The 15,450-nt window shown below is 39.1% G+C and overlaps 1 protein-coding gene across 1 annotated transcript; it reads right to left on the bottom strand.

The window, feature by feature from the left end:
• Positions 1–2,634: 2,634 nt before the first annotated feature.
• On the bottom strand, positions 2,635–14,616 carry hells (helicase, lymphoid specific). The gene is made up of 23 exons (XM_014002631.1): positions 14,305–14,616; positions 13,849–13,946; positions 13,607–13,722; positions 12,319–12,441; positions 12,199–12,240; positions 12,092–12,125; positions 11,922–11,980; positions 11,796–11,837; positions 10,986–11,213; positions 10,568–10,750; positions 10,335–10,478; positions 9,683–9,879; positions 9,338–9,431; positions 8,370–8,531; positions 7,031–7,170; positions 6,663–6,807; positions 6,428–6,511; positions 5,991–6,110; positions 5,741–5,857; positions 5,241–5,400; positions 4,804–4,900; positions 4,618–4,694; positions 2,635–3,323 (listed from the first exon to the last, which is right to left on the bottom strand). Exons 1-23 carry the CDS (start codon positions 14,310–14,312, stop codon positions 3,238–3,240), a joined length of 2,556 nt encoding a protein of 851 aa, XP_013858085.1. The 5' UTR covers positions 14,313–14,616; the 3' UTR covers positions 2,635–3,237.
• Positions 14,617–15,450: the final 834 nt, after the last annotated feature.

The following is a 15,450-nucleotide window of genomic DNA, read 5'->3' as shown; positions in this document are numbered from 1 at the left end:
TCTGACTGAACTGTGGGCTGGCTGGGAAACAGCTTGTGTTGAACTCCTGCTGGACAGTCCTGGACCAGAACCACTGTAAACTGCAGGACCAGTGTTGAAGCTACTGCTCTGGACTGAATGTGGAGAAACAAAGCCTTGTCTGACTTGATTCTGGGGATAGCTGACAGATTTCAGCCATCTGCCATCTGGTGGTGGGAAGCCAACATTTGTGTTGCTGTTCTGGATGTTCTGAGCTGCAGGACAGCAAGACACAACATGAGTGTACTGAAGCAGGACATTTGACCAATAGAACACTGGCTTTTCTTCTTACCTCCTTCAGTCCAGAAACAACATACATGCTCTGCTTGAACAAAGACAACCACCAAGATTCTGTTCAGGAAGCAAAACAACAAAGTCAGGAAAATAAAGACAAGTGAACATTTCAATGAAAGCAGCTGCAAACACTCACCCCAAACCAAGTCCACAAGTCATTTCTGAGTCTCAACACAACAGAGAGCTACTAGGTGTGTGTGTGTTCACAGCAGTGATTTGGTATTTATTGGAACCTGCAGCCAATCACAACTCAATAAACTGATTGTCTGCAGGTGCTGCTGATCTGGAGTCAGGAGGTTCTTCTTTTTCTTAACACTGTTGTCAGCTCCTCAGTAAGTAATGTGGTTGTTGGCTGTCCTAAAAGCTGCTAGAAGTTGCCATCATCTAATTTTCATATTTGGACTTTGCCAAAAAAAGTGTCTTGGTTGTAGAAGCACAATGACCAAAATACTGTTAGATGAGGCACAGAGTGATGAAGTGACTGAGGCTGAGTCAACTATAGCTGGGTCCAGGGATTTATTTTAGTGTTTCAATATCTTTTAAAATAACAATGCAAAACAAATCACACAGGGAAACTGTGCCCACCAGTTGGCCTTTTCTGCAAATCAGAACCTATAAAAGCTCTCATTATATACTTGAAAAATACAGTCAACACTAAATAGAAATTGTATTTGATGTGTGGACTTGTCTTTATTTTTAGCAGTGACATATTTCCCTAGTGTCAAGATTAGTTTTTTTTTTTTTTTTTTCAATTTCTTGTCCTTATCAATTGTGCATTTGTGTTGGGTACATATTCTTGTATTTTTTCACTTTTTGAACATCATGGCCTGGGGATTGTTGATGAAAAATAGCCTTTTGGCTAATTCTGGCATTTATAACTTGTGAATTGTCAACTCAAATTAAAATCTCATTTAATTCATTTAATCTCCAGCTCCTTCCCTTTAAGGTCCTAATCACTATAGGTCAACTTGCAGTAGTGGGCACAGTTCCCCTAAAGCACTAATTGGGGAACTAATTTCCTGATTAGTGCTTTAGGGCTTTTTGCTCATTTTAAAATTTATTAGTGGATTAGCACTTGCTAAATTTAAATGCAAAATTTAGAAGCACTGAGGTCTTTAAATGTTGTTATTGTTAACAGCTGAGGGTGAAAGCTGTCACACATTTTGTTCATAGCTATGTGTGTCACTTAACCACCAGGTGACAATATATTGACAACGTATGAACTCAAATACGGCTGTGGAATTTCAATGATAATTTATGAGAGCAACATGGCAATTTGTGACTCGCTGTTTGTTGAAGAATGTTCCATAGGTTGATTGGGTTATTTTAGTGCTTTAATATTAGCTTTTGCTAAAAATTTCAGTGCATTGGTGATTTAGAATTAGGGGACCTAAATAAATTTTAGGGCTAGTGGAACTAATTTTTAGATTAGTGCTGCCCACCACTGTCGACTTGTAATCTGATGATTAAGAGTTCAATTCTCAGCCCCTGTATTACACTTAAGTATCCTTGTACAAAACACTACACCCCACTACCCCTGATACGTTTACCAGTGTATGAGTGAGAACATAAAATGTGCTTTGAACAAACCTAATTCCCAAAAGGTTGGGATGTTGTGTAAAATGAAAATAAAACAGAAAGCGATGAGTTGCAAATCTCAAAGCTGTTGGAATGGATGCAGTAGCATTTAGCATAGTCTTCCTAAGTTATTCAAAAAAGATGTCTAGATGGGAGTGCGTGGTGTTTTACATTATGTATTGTATGTACTTTTCTGCATAGAGGATTTGCAGCTTTAGACACTGTTGTACCCCCATACTATCAAAGAGGCAGACTTTTGAACTGTGTCGGTTTTTAAAAAGGAGTTAAAGGTTGTATCGTCTGACCACAGAACTCACTTCCATCCACGCCTCAGTTCATCTGCCTGGATCCAAGTGGCCTCTGTAGGGTGACCAAGCTTAGGCATAACAACTAGGTGACATTTGTCATCTTGGAAGAACTCAGAGATATCAAAAGATACGTGGCAGAAAATGGATGGTYGCTTCATTTTCTGTTCCAACGCATCTCCCCTGGTCTACCTTTATGTTTGCGAGGTGCTGTCTTCCAAAAAACATTTTAAGACATTTCTTGTTGCTCACTTTAAAACAGAAATGTTTTCAATTAGACAGTAACACACTTTAACAGTTATAAAAATAAATCTAAAAACATYCCAGGCTTTGCTCAATAACATATCTGACCATGCACGCAGAATGTCCTGTATATGCTTGATTTATGAACAAAATAATCAATAAGTAAGAAATGCAGAATAAAACTCTGGAATTCAGCCACAGTACACCCCTGAACCGTTTATTCAAAACACCTAAATCAAATTGGAACCCAATCATTTTCTTAACATAAAGTTAGGAAAAATAAGCAAAATTGTAATATTTTATTTGTAACAAAAAAAAAACAGCTTAATGTTTCTGATGCCTGAAAGTGCAAGGATTAAGAACAAATTTAACAACACAAACCACTGTTGGTACAGCTTGTTCTGGTGCTGACCTCTGCAGTGGCTGCTTTATACACCACCAGGGAAAGAAACACACCTGAAGGATTATACTTTGAAGAAAAAAAATACAATATGAAAAGAGTACAATTACACTGAGAGGAACCTACCAGTCCTCTGACAGTTTTAATGTCACTGTCAGAATCAAAACAAAAATCTCAGTGTGTTCAGTCTTCTAATACACAACAGAGCACGTCTGATAAAACAATAAAAACATGCGCTCTAAACACAGAAGGCTGGTGAGATAAGGCAGAAACAAAAAACTTTGCCCAAATCTACAAACAGCAGTTTCAGGATGTTCTCTTCAAGTTTTTAAAACAGCAGTTGTGCGTCACCTGAAAGGATCATTTCAGTCCTTTTTTGTTTTAAAAGTTCAAGTTTTCTCAGGTCAGTGAAATCTCTGAGGACTCCTTGACATCGATCACTCTGAAAACTCCAACCTTCTCCTTCATGCTCCTCTTGTCTTTGTCTGAAAAGAAAAGAACAATATCCAGTTAATTAAAGGGATCCCMGATTAGTTGTAAMATTAGACTTTATTTGATAAACATATATTTTAACTGTAAAATAAAGACTGTAAAAATACTGTAGGCTGTTCAGTTTTGTAAATTTTTAAAACAAAAAGTTAAAAAATTTATTACACGGATGGRGCCATTTTATTTACACACAAAGCATTCTGGGTAAATGATGACATGGATAGGTCATTGGTGTGAAGCTGCTAGCGAGCTACATCCACCCTGAAGGTTAACATTGGACAATATCTGACGATCGACTCTTTTAAATGAAACCAGAGAGCGTTGACAGAGAGGAGAAGGTAGAAATGACTCAGCCTGKAACTGAAAATATGGATGGAGGACAACAGAGCTGCTTCATGGAAGAAGAACCTCAGCTTAGCCTGTTAGCTTTAGCTCTAACGCTATCACCATATTTATGTATTAGCTCTGAGCTACAAATTCTCCTCTCATCACTGAGGTCCTCCATCCACATGACAGAGAGGGGAATGCAAAAATGACTCAGTCTGCAACTGAAAATATGGATGGAGGACCTCAGTTTGGCTTGTTTGTCGCGCCGAGCTAATACATATAAGGCAATATAGCGTCTGTGCTAACGCTAAAGCTAACAGGCTAATCTGAGGTTCTTCTTCCATGAAGCAGCTCTGTTGTCCTCCATACATATTTTCAGTTACAGGCTGAGTCATTTCTACCTTCTCCTCTCTGTCTGTTGTTTGATTTGTTAAAGGCATCGTCCTTTTAATCCTGCATCAGTAGATTGGGCAGCTTTAGGAGATCGCAACAGAAAACCAATTCTTTGCYTTCTGCCAACTTATCTTCTTTTTATCACGAGAAAAGCAGTTTAAATTATTTTCATTCAAAAGGAGATTAAAAACATTTTAAGGACAATGGAAAAGGCAGGTAGTTTGTATCTGTTCTTGGAATTTTATCCTTCTAAATTTTTAAAAATTAAATTGTATTATGTATTGTACTGATTATGTTTGTATCCATATTTTTTGTCCTTAATGTTAAAATTGATTTCTCTAAAGAATGTGAACCCTGGTCTCAATGAGGAAACTCAAATAAATAAATGTGGAACATAAATCACATTCCAAATTTATAATAAATCATTAAAAATAAGTTGATTTTTTTCAAGAAATGTCCTGTAATCCATGGTTGATGATACCAACACTGATTATCAGAGAGTCTGAGTTACCAGGAAGACAAGTGGGTTTGTAATTTATAATATAAAAGCTGATTGATGCAGCTCCTCACCCAGTAAGTCGCTACGATCCAGTAAAATATCCAGGTCCTTGTCACTGATCACCTTCCCTTTGGAAGCCTTTACCTCCCTGAGAGAACACATGAAGTCAAATGTTACTATTAATGTTGATAAATTAAGGCTCAAAGCAGTGAGTCTGTAGTCACTACTTTGACTCGCAGCAGAGGATTGTTTCTTACTTCTCAGTGCTTTTGGCTCTGAGCAGCTCCCGGAGCTCGTCCAGATCGACACAGCTTTTGTTTTCCTTCAGTTCTGCCTTCCCACCTTTGAATTTATCTGTAGAGGGAAGAAGAAGAAAAAMCATAAAAAATATATTTCACACCACTTTTGATCCATCACTGGCAGACAATTCTTGTGTTTCAGATTTTATGAGGGGGGGATAAAACGGAAAATAAAATTAAATGAAAATGTAATGAAAAATTTTTCATGTCAATAAGATTCAAATGTAACACTTTTTGTGCCATTTAAGGTCTTAAAGATTGCAAGATCATTTTAACAACTTGATGCTTTTTAAAGCTTCAGGAATCCTGAATGTGCTGTGATGTCTGCGACAGAAAAAATATATAAGAATAATGTTGCTGCAGTGGGAATCAGAGCAGGCAGTTCAGCCACTCACTTTTGTGGATGACCATTTGCTCCAACTTCCTCTTGGTCGAAGCCCTCTCCAGGATCTTCTGGTCGATGGTGTTGGCYGTGACCAGGCGGTACACCACCACAGGTTTGGTCTGTCCGATGCGGTGACAGCGGTCCTGAGCCTGAAGGTCTGCCTGGGGGTTCTGAGACAAACAGCGGGGACATTTCAAGTCAAATCCTGACACCACCTTGTTTATGATTGTAGCCTTCGCTCCACTACTGTATGTCATGTCCACTTCCTTTGTTTTCAACGTCAAATTTCACAGTTGATTGTCTAGATCAAAAACTCAACCCTATTTTGCTGGTTTTAGTGGGAAGTTTCTTGCTTTCAATGAGGTGAAAAACCACCACCAAAAAAAAAAATGTTTTGTCTGAAGCCTCAGGTGAAAATAGATCCATGAATCACTGACGTAAGCTGAACTAAGAGTAAATGTTTTGAGAACTGCCGAGTCATCACAACAGCTGAGTTTTATCTGCACCCACCCAGTCACTGTCGAAGATGATGACCGTGTCTGCAGCTGTCAGGTTTATCCCGAGTCCTCCTGCTCGRGTGCTCAGCAAGAAGATAAAGATTTCTGGATCTGATGAGAACTTTTTCATCTGACAGAGAAACAAGTGAAATCACACAACCATCAGACTTTGACTAGAACATGAAACGAGGAAATGCTTGTTCTCAGAGGCCAGAACGAACAAGCTGAACCTTTCTTTTACAATTTTACAAATGAAAACTTACATTTTCGTCTCTCTCGGTGTATGACATGCTGCCATCCAGTCGACTGTACTGGAAACCTCTCAGGTAGCAATAATCCATCAGGATATCCAAGATGGACGTCATCTGACTGAAGATGAGAACCTGTCCACATTGATTGTATGAACAGGTGTTAAACATTTCTTTATGTGAAAATGTGTGATTTTAAAACTGAAGTTGGATTGTTTTGGTATTTATGACATGTTCACAATGATACGGATCTTCTTTGTTTCAGAATAGTTGTCACAAGTCAATTTATAGTTTACACACCATAGTGTAGAGGACAAGCCTAATTAAATTATTTGACTTTGTAAGACTGTATAACAATMTGTTACTTTTCAGTACATCTATTATAGAGAAAAAGATTATTCTCTCTGTTGGTGTTGCATGACCCAAAGTTAAAGTTGGACACTTTGTTTCACCTTGTGTCCTCTTTTCTTCAGAGCCGGCAACAGCCTGTCCAGTATAAGAAACTTCCCAGAGCTCTGCACCAGCTGCTCATCAATCTGCAAACAGAACCAAACGTGTTCGGTTACTACAGAAAACAACCACATTCATCAGATTAAAACCGACACTTCTTTGTGTTTGGCTAGGAACCAACTCTTTCATGCAAACCACATGAATGAGGAGAAACGACATGAGAAATCCATGAGTTACCTTGAACTCCTGTGTGGCGGGGTCCAGTGGGTACTCCACCAGGTAGGGGTGATTACAGCACCTCTTTAGAAGCATGAGAATGCTCTGCAGCTTCAGGGTGATCTGGGCGTCCAGTGGACTCTGAACCTCCAGGACTGGTGCTGGGCTGAAAAGGGAAGAGAAGAAAGAAGGGATGAAATGAAACTATGTAGCTTAAATCACACCTACTAAGTTTAGACTGTTACAGATACAAAGAGAATACAACGAGTCATTGATGCTGCAGAGATCAGATTCAGTGAAGCTCTGTAGACTAAAGACAAACTGAGCATCTAAAAACTGATTTCACTTCACTTTAATGGCGACAGGAAAAAAAAAACATTGTGGCTGACCTTAGCTCCGCCTCCTTGCGGATTCTCTCCAGGTATTTCTCCAGGGAAAGTGTCTCCTCATTGTCTTCGTTGTAGTCCACTATCTTTCTGCTCCGACGCTTTGGTCTGCCGCTTGATGTCAACGCCACGGGAGCCTCTTCCTAAATGTACGAGAAGAGAATGTTTCCATGAGTCCTTCATGGTTGGGACTAAACAAACATGACAAAACAATCAACACAGTGGAATTCTAGTTCAACTCGCATGTTTTTTAAGGTTCTGTGGTCAGAACGATATAAATGTTTAAAACGTGTTGAACATCAACACAATTTGGCACCAAACTAGGTTTACTAAAAATCGTACCATGTGCAATTAATTCAGATAAGCTTTTGCCAGCTATTATTTGGCACTTGACAGTAAACATGATTAATGGCACCGCTCTGCTCCTCTTCTCTTTCCTATTTTAACCCAAATAATGGCTCGCCTCCTTCCTTGTCAAAGTCCTCAGTCTGTCTCAGACTGTTTTTCCTCCACCATCTCTGACTTTAAGCTTACCTCCTCTCTCTGAAAATGTTCTGACGGCAGCTCGGTCCATCTGTCCGCAGCTCCACCTTCATCAGCTGCAGCTCCACATTCAAATATCACATCGTTTTGACTCAAAGACACTAAACTGACTAAACTAAACTACACCCTAACTTTAAAATCTAAACTCTAAATCTCTCTCAAAAAGATGCAAAAGTTGAATAGAGTTTGACAGCGAGAGTAATTAGATTTGAGAGATTTTCTTCCTGTAGATTGTTTGGTGCTTGTCAGATAATTTCAGATGGCAGTCAGAAAGGTGTTTGGGGGTTTTAAGATAATTTGGCGGGGTAGGGTTGGAACTAGAGGGTGGATAAAGGTATTTTTTTTCTGTGAATCGGCTCCTTTTTTGCTGCATTCCACTAAAATTTGTTAAATTATCTTAACTCCGGTTTTACTTTAACACATTTTAAAAACCAGTGTACAGCTTGAAATCTGTACTTTTGACACAAATAAGAACAGATTCTTAGAGAGCGATGTGGATGTGTTGGAGTCAAGGGACTCCAGGAGATTAATTGTCATATTATTCATTATCGGCTAAGTGTCGCGACTAATCATAACTCTTTTTTTTGGTCAATATAGCCCAAACCTACACCAAATACAAACAGGAAAGGAAATATGAAATTTAAAACACAAAATGGCTAAAAATGTAGACACTAACATTAAGTTTCTCTTGATGACAGGGATACTTAATATATTAGCAATATTCTGCTCTAATATTGGCAAATTGTAAATAAAAAAAAAACAACCAGGTTGTGATCGTGTCAGTCTGTGGTGCTTTTACCTTTTCTTGGCCCAGCATCTTGGCGATGGTCTTGTTGACGACAGCGGTGTAAAAGGCTTCCTGCTTGGGTGTCAGTGGAGCATAAACAACTATCTCCTTCTTAGGAGGAACCTCCAGCGTCACATCTGACTTCAGCCTCCTCAGCAGGAACGGAGTCAGGATCTGAGACAGCAGGACATTGATCATTTACAAAATTTGTTTTTTCACTTGGGAAGAAAAAACTATGGAAATGGATCTAAGTTATTATTCAGGAAATTCACACCTAAAGCTGTGTAAAAATAAAAAAATAAAAACTCACAGCAAGTTATTAGAATCCTGACTTGATAAAACATAAGCAACTGTAGGCAGAAAGTATCTGTCTTTTCAAGACCTTGTCAGATAACTTCACCACCTCTGTTGGTGCCTTTGTATTGACTCTGGGGGGTTCAGTTATATACAGAACTATTACATATAGAAATATGTAGTCATGTTAGAATAAAAAATTCTCTAAAAAATCTGCTGTCTTAAATTAAATGTTATTTGAGTGCTTTTGTGTGTTTTCACTGGGTGTTTTGCTTTGTAGTAATTGATTTTTGTGTTTTTATGTCTCGTGGGGCTCCAAAAACACTAGTCTCTGCTGTGGTGGAGACTAATGGGGATCCAAAAGACTTTTGACGCTTGGAAGGAACTTTATCTTTTCTCCTTTAGAGAACACTACTAAAATATTTTTAACACTCTGAATAAATATCAAAGCATTAAAGCCCGATGAGACAGAAACTCACCCTGAAAATCTCTTCAAACGTTGCTGTGCAAACAAGAAGGCTTATGTTAACTTTGACCAAGGTTCAATTCCCTGGATTTAGAAGTATCTTAGATGGATCATCACACAGTAGAAACATTTAGCATGATCAAATAAATCAGTACTCCACTTCTTCTTTTGGAAGAAATAGGATGCCCCAAAATGGCCCCCACAGCTGTGGAGGACTGACCTGGTGCAACATGCTCAGGATGTTCTGCTCCCGTTCAGCTACCACCACGTTCTCAGCCTCACCAAGGGAGCTGATGTCAAACCACGACTCAAAGCTGTACAAAAAAATTAGTAAAAGATACAAATAAGAGATTAAAACTGAGCAGTTAGCAACATGGGAATAAAGGGTGATAAAGAGCAGTCATAAGAAGTCAAGTCATAAAACAGATGGTCTAGTTCCATTCGGCTCAATAAAGAATCAAATCATCACAAAAGAAATTACTCAAATATTAAGAGCCCTATGAGCCAGACAGACAGTTTATCTTTAGCCTCGACAACAGATGTTATCAATAATGACACAAATCACCTCTTGAGGTCATCGAAGACCTCTGGCAGGAGGAAGTTCAGGAGGGACCAGAGCTCTGCCAGGTTGTTCTGCAGCGGAGTGCCCGTCAGCAGCAGCTTGTTGTCAGTGGGCATCGCCTTCAGCTCTCGCACCAGCCGACAGTTGAGGTTTTTGATCCTGTGACCTTCATCCACTATCAGATACTTCCATTGGAAGCGCTGCAGAAGGAAACAGTCAGCATGCATCAAACAGAAAATAAATATCATTTTCACACTGTTTTACTACACATCAAGCCAATTTAATTTGTTACAATCAAGCTAAAGAGAAGACTTAAAACATTTGGTTGTATTCTAGAGCAGGGTTATTCAACTGGTTGTGTTCATATAAAACAAAATTAATAATAGAAACTTCAGAAATGATGCAGYTTTTTTGTTAACATTTAACACTCTGTAAGAGTATACCTCGTATGCTGTGAATTTCTCTGATCTTACAGCTTTGTTTTAACAAAATTCTATTATTTTTACAGATTTTATTGTTTTTAATTCTTTGCAAAGGTTTGGGGCAGTAACATGTTTTGGAGGGCTTGGACCCCTGTCATAACTGCTTACACTTCTAGTTAAAATTGTTTCACATTAGAATTTCACTTGTTTGCAATGAAATAAAAATGCCTTACCTGCAGATATTTTCTGTCAATCATGGAGATCTCAAAGGAGGTGACAACTACAGGAAACATGTTGAGGGGTCCCTGAAGCCTGCGAATCTGCTTCAGCAGCTTGGCCCTTTCCGGCTGAGAGCCATGGTACAGCAGCACAGACACCTGGAACGAACACGTGACCCTGTTCAGACAGCAGAGTAACAGCACGTGCCACCAGAGTCAGTGCTGGTTCTGAAAACTCGTCCCGTTACCTCTGGTGTAAAGCGCTTGAATTCGCTGATCCAGTTGGGCAGAGTGGAGAGAGGGGCCACCACCAGGAAAGGGCCCATCACTTTCTTTTCTATCATCATGGCGATGTGAGCGATGCACTGAATGGTCTTGCCCAGTCCCATCTCATCAGCCAGGATCCCGTTGATGCCGTTCTCCCACAACATCTGCCGCCACAGGAAACGACACAGGCTGATGGGTGACCACCAACAAAAACTTGAACATCGAGGCCACCATGAAGCAGTCGGGGGCTTCTGAGATGTTACTTTGAAATGCAGCATCAAATAAAACCTTGTTGCTGACCACATTTTTGAGTTCAAGAATTCTGGGTAAAAAGCCAATGATACTTTTACAACAGAGGCATATACAGACACATAAAAGATCTGGTTCTGCCAGTCTCACCCTCAGCCACTCGATGCCCTCKATCTGGTACCACCTCATGACTCCTCCAGAGAACAGCTGTGGTTGCTGGACAGGAACCGGCTGACCGTTCACCTTCCTGTCAGGATGCAGGAGATGCTTGGCGTTTTCTCGAACAGTCTCAGACAGGCGGTCCTTGATGTCTTGGTTGGAATCGCTCAGCTTTTCGATATCTTCAGCTTCTAGTTTCTTCTGGGCAGGAGAGGTGGTCTTCAAAAAAAGATGAAGTGCATTTTTAGCTCCACTTAGACTAGATATACGTCACTTTAGGGCGACAGGAGGTAGGGCTTGTCCTGTAACCGGTGGGTTGCCAGTTCCAAACCCTGTTCCTTCTGTCTCAGCTGTTGTATCCTTGGGAAAGACACTTTAACTGCCTTGACTGTTTGTGGAGGTCAGAGAGTCTTGTGGCGCCAGATCGTGGCAGCCTCACCTCTGTCAGTGTACCCCATGGCAGCTGTGGCTACAATGTAGCTTATTATCATCAGTGTGTGAATGTGTGTTGATGAATTAGTAATGTTTAGAGTTCAAAAGTACCTGGCAGCCGGTGATTTTTGCAGATTAAAATCTAAATTTAGACACATTTTTGCTGGGTTCTTCTGCTGCAGTCCATTTAAATGTATATATTTTTAAACATGTTACCAGGTTTTGGGATCATGACAAGTAAACATGAGTCACGCGTTTCTCCGACATAACCAGAACAAGCTCTATAAAGCATGCCAACACATCCGTACTGTTGATCAGTACAATATGAAAAGACAAGTGAGAAAAAAGTCAAAACAAAATAATGATTACCCCTTCTTCCACTTTTGACTTCTTAGCCTGTGACATGATTTCCTGAGAAATGAAAAAAAAAAGTCAAGCAGAGCTTAAGTAAGCAATCAGAAAATGTTAAAACAAATGTTTAAAAAAAAACCTTACTTCTTTTGAAATAACATCTGCTATTTTGTAGTCTTCATCTCTCTTCCTCTTCTTTTTATCTGGTTATAAGAGAAAGAATGTAAATATGCACTTAAATTGTATTTGAATTAATCACAACTTGTCAATGCAAAATGTTTTTTTTGCACAGTCTACAGAAAAAGCTTGCTCACCTTTCTCAGTAGCAGCATTGTTTGTGTTTTGCATCTATAAAAAAAGACACATTTAATACGTATGTTAAGACTAAACCACAGTATATTTTAGGTCACCCATATGTTACCTTCTTGGATTTTTTTTCAACTTTTTCCTTCTTGATTTTCTCCTGAATTTAAAACAAAAAACATATTAGATATTAGCAACTACTAGTCTTTGTGACAGTAGAGTTACACTCAAAAGGTACCTCAATCTGTTGCTGCTCCATCTTTGTCAGAAGGAATTTAGAGTAGATGTTGCTCTTCTGAAGCAAATGCTGCAGTCGTTTGTATCGCAGGTCCTGAGAGTCCCTCTCCCACGACTCCCGGGCCTTGTGGTAAAAAAACAAAACAACAAAATAAATAAATAAATAAATAATCAATGTTAGTAAAAGCGAGGAGGAGGACTCTGCAGAACATTGTCCTGTGGGCGGAGACAGCCCAAATGGTAATTGGTTGGATTGACGGTGGGGATTGAGGAGGCTGGAGGCAGCGGGGAGTAGCTTGGTTGAGTCGGGCAGGAAGTAGCGTTTTTTTTAGATGAATTTTAGTCACAACTTGAGAAAGAAAAGTGCTACCTGCACGAAATTTGAATGTTGTACGTGTGAAAGGATGTGTAACAATATGGCTTGGTTAAAACATCCCTAACCAGCCTGTAAAAAGATTGCTAAAAATCAATATCTTTTTACAGTCTGTTTAGGGATGTTGTTTTGTTTGTTTGATACCTTCACAAGGGTTTTCAAAGATCTTGTATGTGTCAGGGCTTTGCTCTTGTGCCACAAGAGTTTTGAACATATAAACACTTCATCCTTCTTAGTTGGGTTTCCATAAGTCAGAAAGTGTTAGAAATGTGAGACAACTTTGCAAGGGGTTGGCGACATATGAAACTAAATTTTGAGGAGCTGGAAAAGGAAGAAACGGTTTTTGTTTTGTTTTTTTCTTGTTAGTGGCGAAGACGGAAAGGAGTGAACTTCGGCTGCATGTGCACGTGGTCAGTACCACCACCAGCTGCTCACCAAAGCTGCAAATCGTGCTAATTTAACAAAATGCTTCTGGGAATGGATCAACATGCGGGGAAAAAGCGCTSTTCCGAGTGCCACTCCACATGAACAAACACGCCCACAAAGAGCTGCTAATGAGAGCTGCAAGGTCCACAGGACAGAGTTCTGTCTGGKGGGGAACCTGTGTACTCTCAGAGAATTATGACCCACAATTTAGAAGAGGATTTATGCAATGCATGGAAACTTGTCCATTACATGTGCTTCCAAATGAAAATTCTGAATATTTCTTACTTTGTGTCAGCTACCTTCACAACCCAGTGACACAGACATATGCAGGTGTTTAAACACCAGTTTTTCCTTTTAAATTACAAAGATTTAAATTACAAAAGGGCTTAATAATGCTAAACAAATACTAAATACRCCTAAACATAAAATAACCCAAACTTATACATGACACCTAGACTATTTATAAAAGGGATTTTTTTAAGCAACAAACCTTTTCAATCATCTCTTTCTCTTTCCTTTCTCCTTCTTCCATTAGCTGCGTTTCCTCCTCCTCCATTTCCTTTGTGATGACTACTTCAGGAATGTTTTCAGGCTTGCTGCTTCCCTCTTGAGAAACATGAACATTGAAAATCATTTCTTTGCCGAATCCATTCTCATTCAGCCAACCAGTTAACACACCAATACTACTTTCTGAAAGCTCAAAATGACAGAGCTTTTATTTTGTGGACTGACCAGGAGTAGCTTCCGTCTCCATTGTTGTGCCCAGGGGCTCCTCGGACTCATCAGGTTTGGGACACTGAGGTGATGCGCTTCGAGTTTCCTCCTTCAAGCTGCCACCAGCAGAAAGAACATATCAAACCCCCCCACAATGGTTGTTAGAGGGAGACAGGAAACACTTTGTTCATGTGTCTTAATATCTGAGAGCACTCAGCTTATGGGGTGTGCTGAGCCTTTATTGTGTAGAAACACAAAGGTGAGCTGCAGTCATAAAACATGTAGTGCTTTCCCTGCACGTGTGCACTTTTTGACATATGTGCACTTCCAGCATTTATCAAGTAACAAGATAATAAAGAAAAACTCTTTGCGGAGTTAAAACAATAGTATAATTAATGTTTTTCACACATAAAATTCAAATCAAATGTCTAAATTAGCTTATGGAGATTTAAAAAAAAACTTTACATAACTTACCAGCTCATTGTGAAGATAGTTCCAACTTTCCAAGGATTTTAACAAGTTTTAAACGTTTCGTTCAGCAAAAAAAAGTGGTTACACAAGCCCGTTTTCCTAAGCAGTCATAAAGCTAACTACTTCGTTAAATAGCTAACTGGACGGAACTGTCAGTTAATACGTTAGCTAGAAGGGGTCAAAAACAACGCGACTTAGTACAGAAATAGTTTCTAAGTGCAAAAATGCTTGCATAAAAGTAAGAAAAGCCGACTCTACAGCCCACGAGTAGCCTATGAAGACCGAGATGTGTGCCACCACGATGCAGTGAAGAAACGAGGAATGTTTTTCCGGTATTTGACTTTCAAAATAAAACTCACAATTACATGTAATGCTGTGGAACAAAGCCAGAGACGATGCATCAACTTTTATTTTGACAAGAAATAACTACTTCCTGTTTGACATTTTTACGTATATTTGTCCGACTTGACGCAGGTAAAATTTCAATAGTAGGCGGGTCTAAAACATTTCGCGCCAGTACAGACGAAAACATTACCTCTAAAATGGGGGTGACGGATGGTATAGGGTTGTAGTTGTTGCAGTATTCTAAAACTTCAGGCTTACAGAGAATTACGTGTACAACTTGAACAAAATACTACTATGAAAATGACAAAGAATATGTGCGAAAAATATGAATTTCTGTTTAATACAACGCCACTGAAAACTACTGCCTCCCCTCGGAATGGGAAGATTTCTCACTCCCAGATAAACCTCTTCCATTTGCAGAAATTGTATTTTTCATTTCATGTTTTGTTACGAAATATTAAAATTAGAATAAACTTTTGAGAACTTTTGCTTGTCTAATTGTGGATTTTTTTGTGCCTGTCTGTAAGCAAAACACATAAAATGCTACACTACATGCTCTGTTATGTTGATAAATTGTTACAGTCTTCAGATTTTTACAGAAAGATAAGATAAAGTTCTGAAATAGTTTGTATTTCATTAGTTTATCAAAGCAAACAAAATTTATAATAAACACATTTCTTCTTGTGCTATAATCAATAGTTGCACAATTCATATTAATGACTTGCTCTTACTGATTTGATTGACTCCTGTCAATTTATTTCTTTTGACCAGAGTTGTAAAGTAACTAAGTACAACTACTCTACT

Source organism: Austrofundulus limnaeus, unplaced genomic scaffold (assembly GCF_001266775.1).
Source record: "Austrofundulus limnaeus strain Quisiro unplaced genomic scaffold, Austrofundulus_limnaeus-1.0 Scaffold0, whole genome shotgun sequence".
NCBI lineage: Eukaryota > Metazoa > Chordata > Actinopteri > Cyprinodontiformes > Rivulidae > Austrofundulus > Austrofundulus limnaeus.
This window is presented reverse-complemented; position numbering and strand designations above follow the sequence as displayed.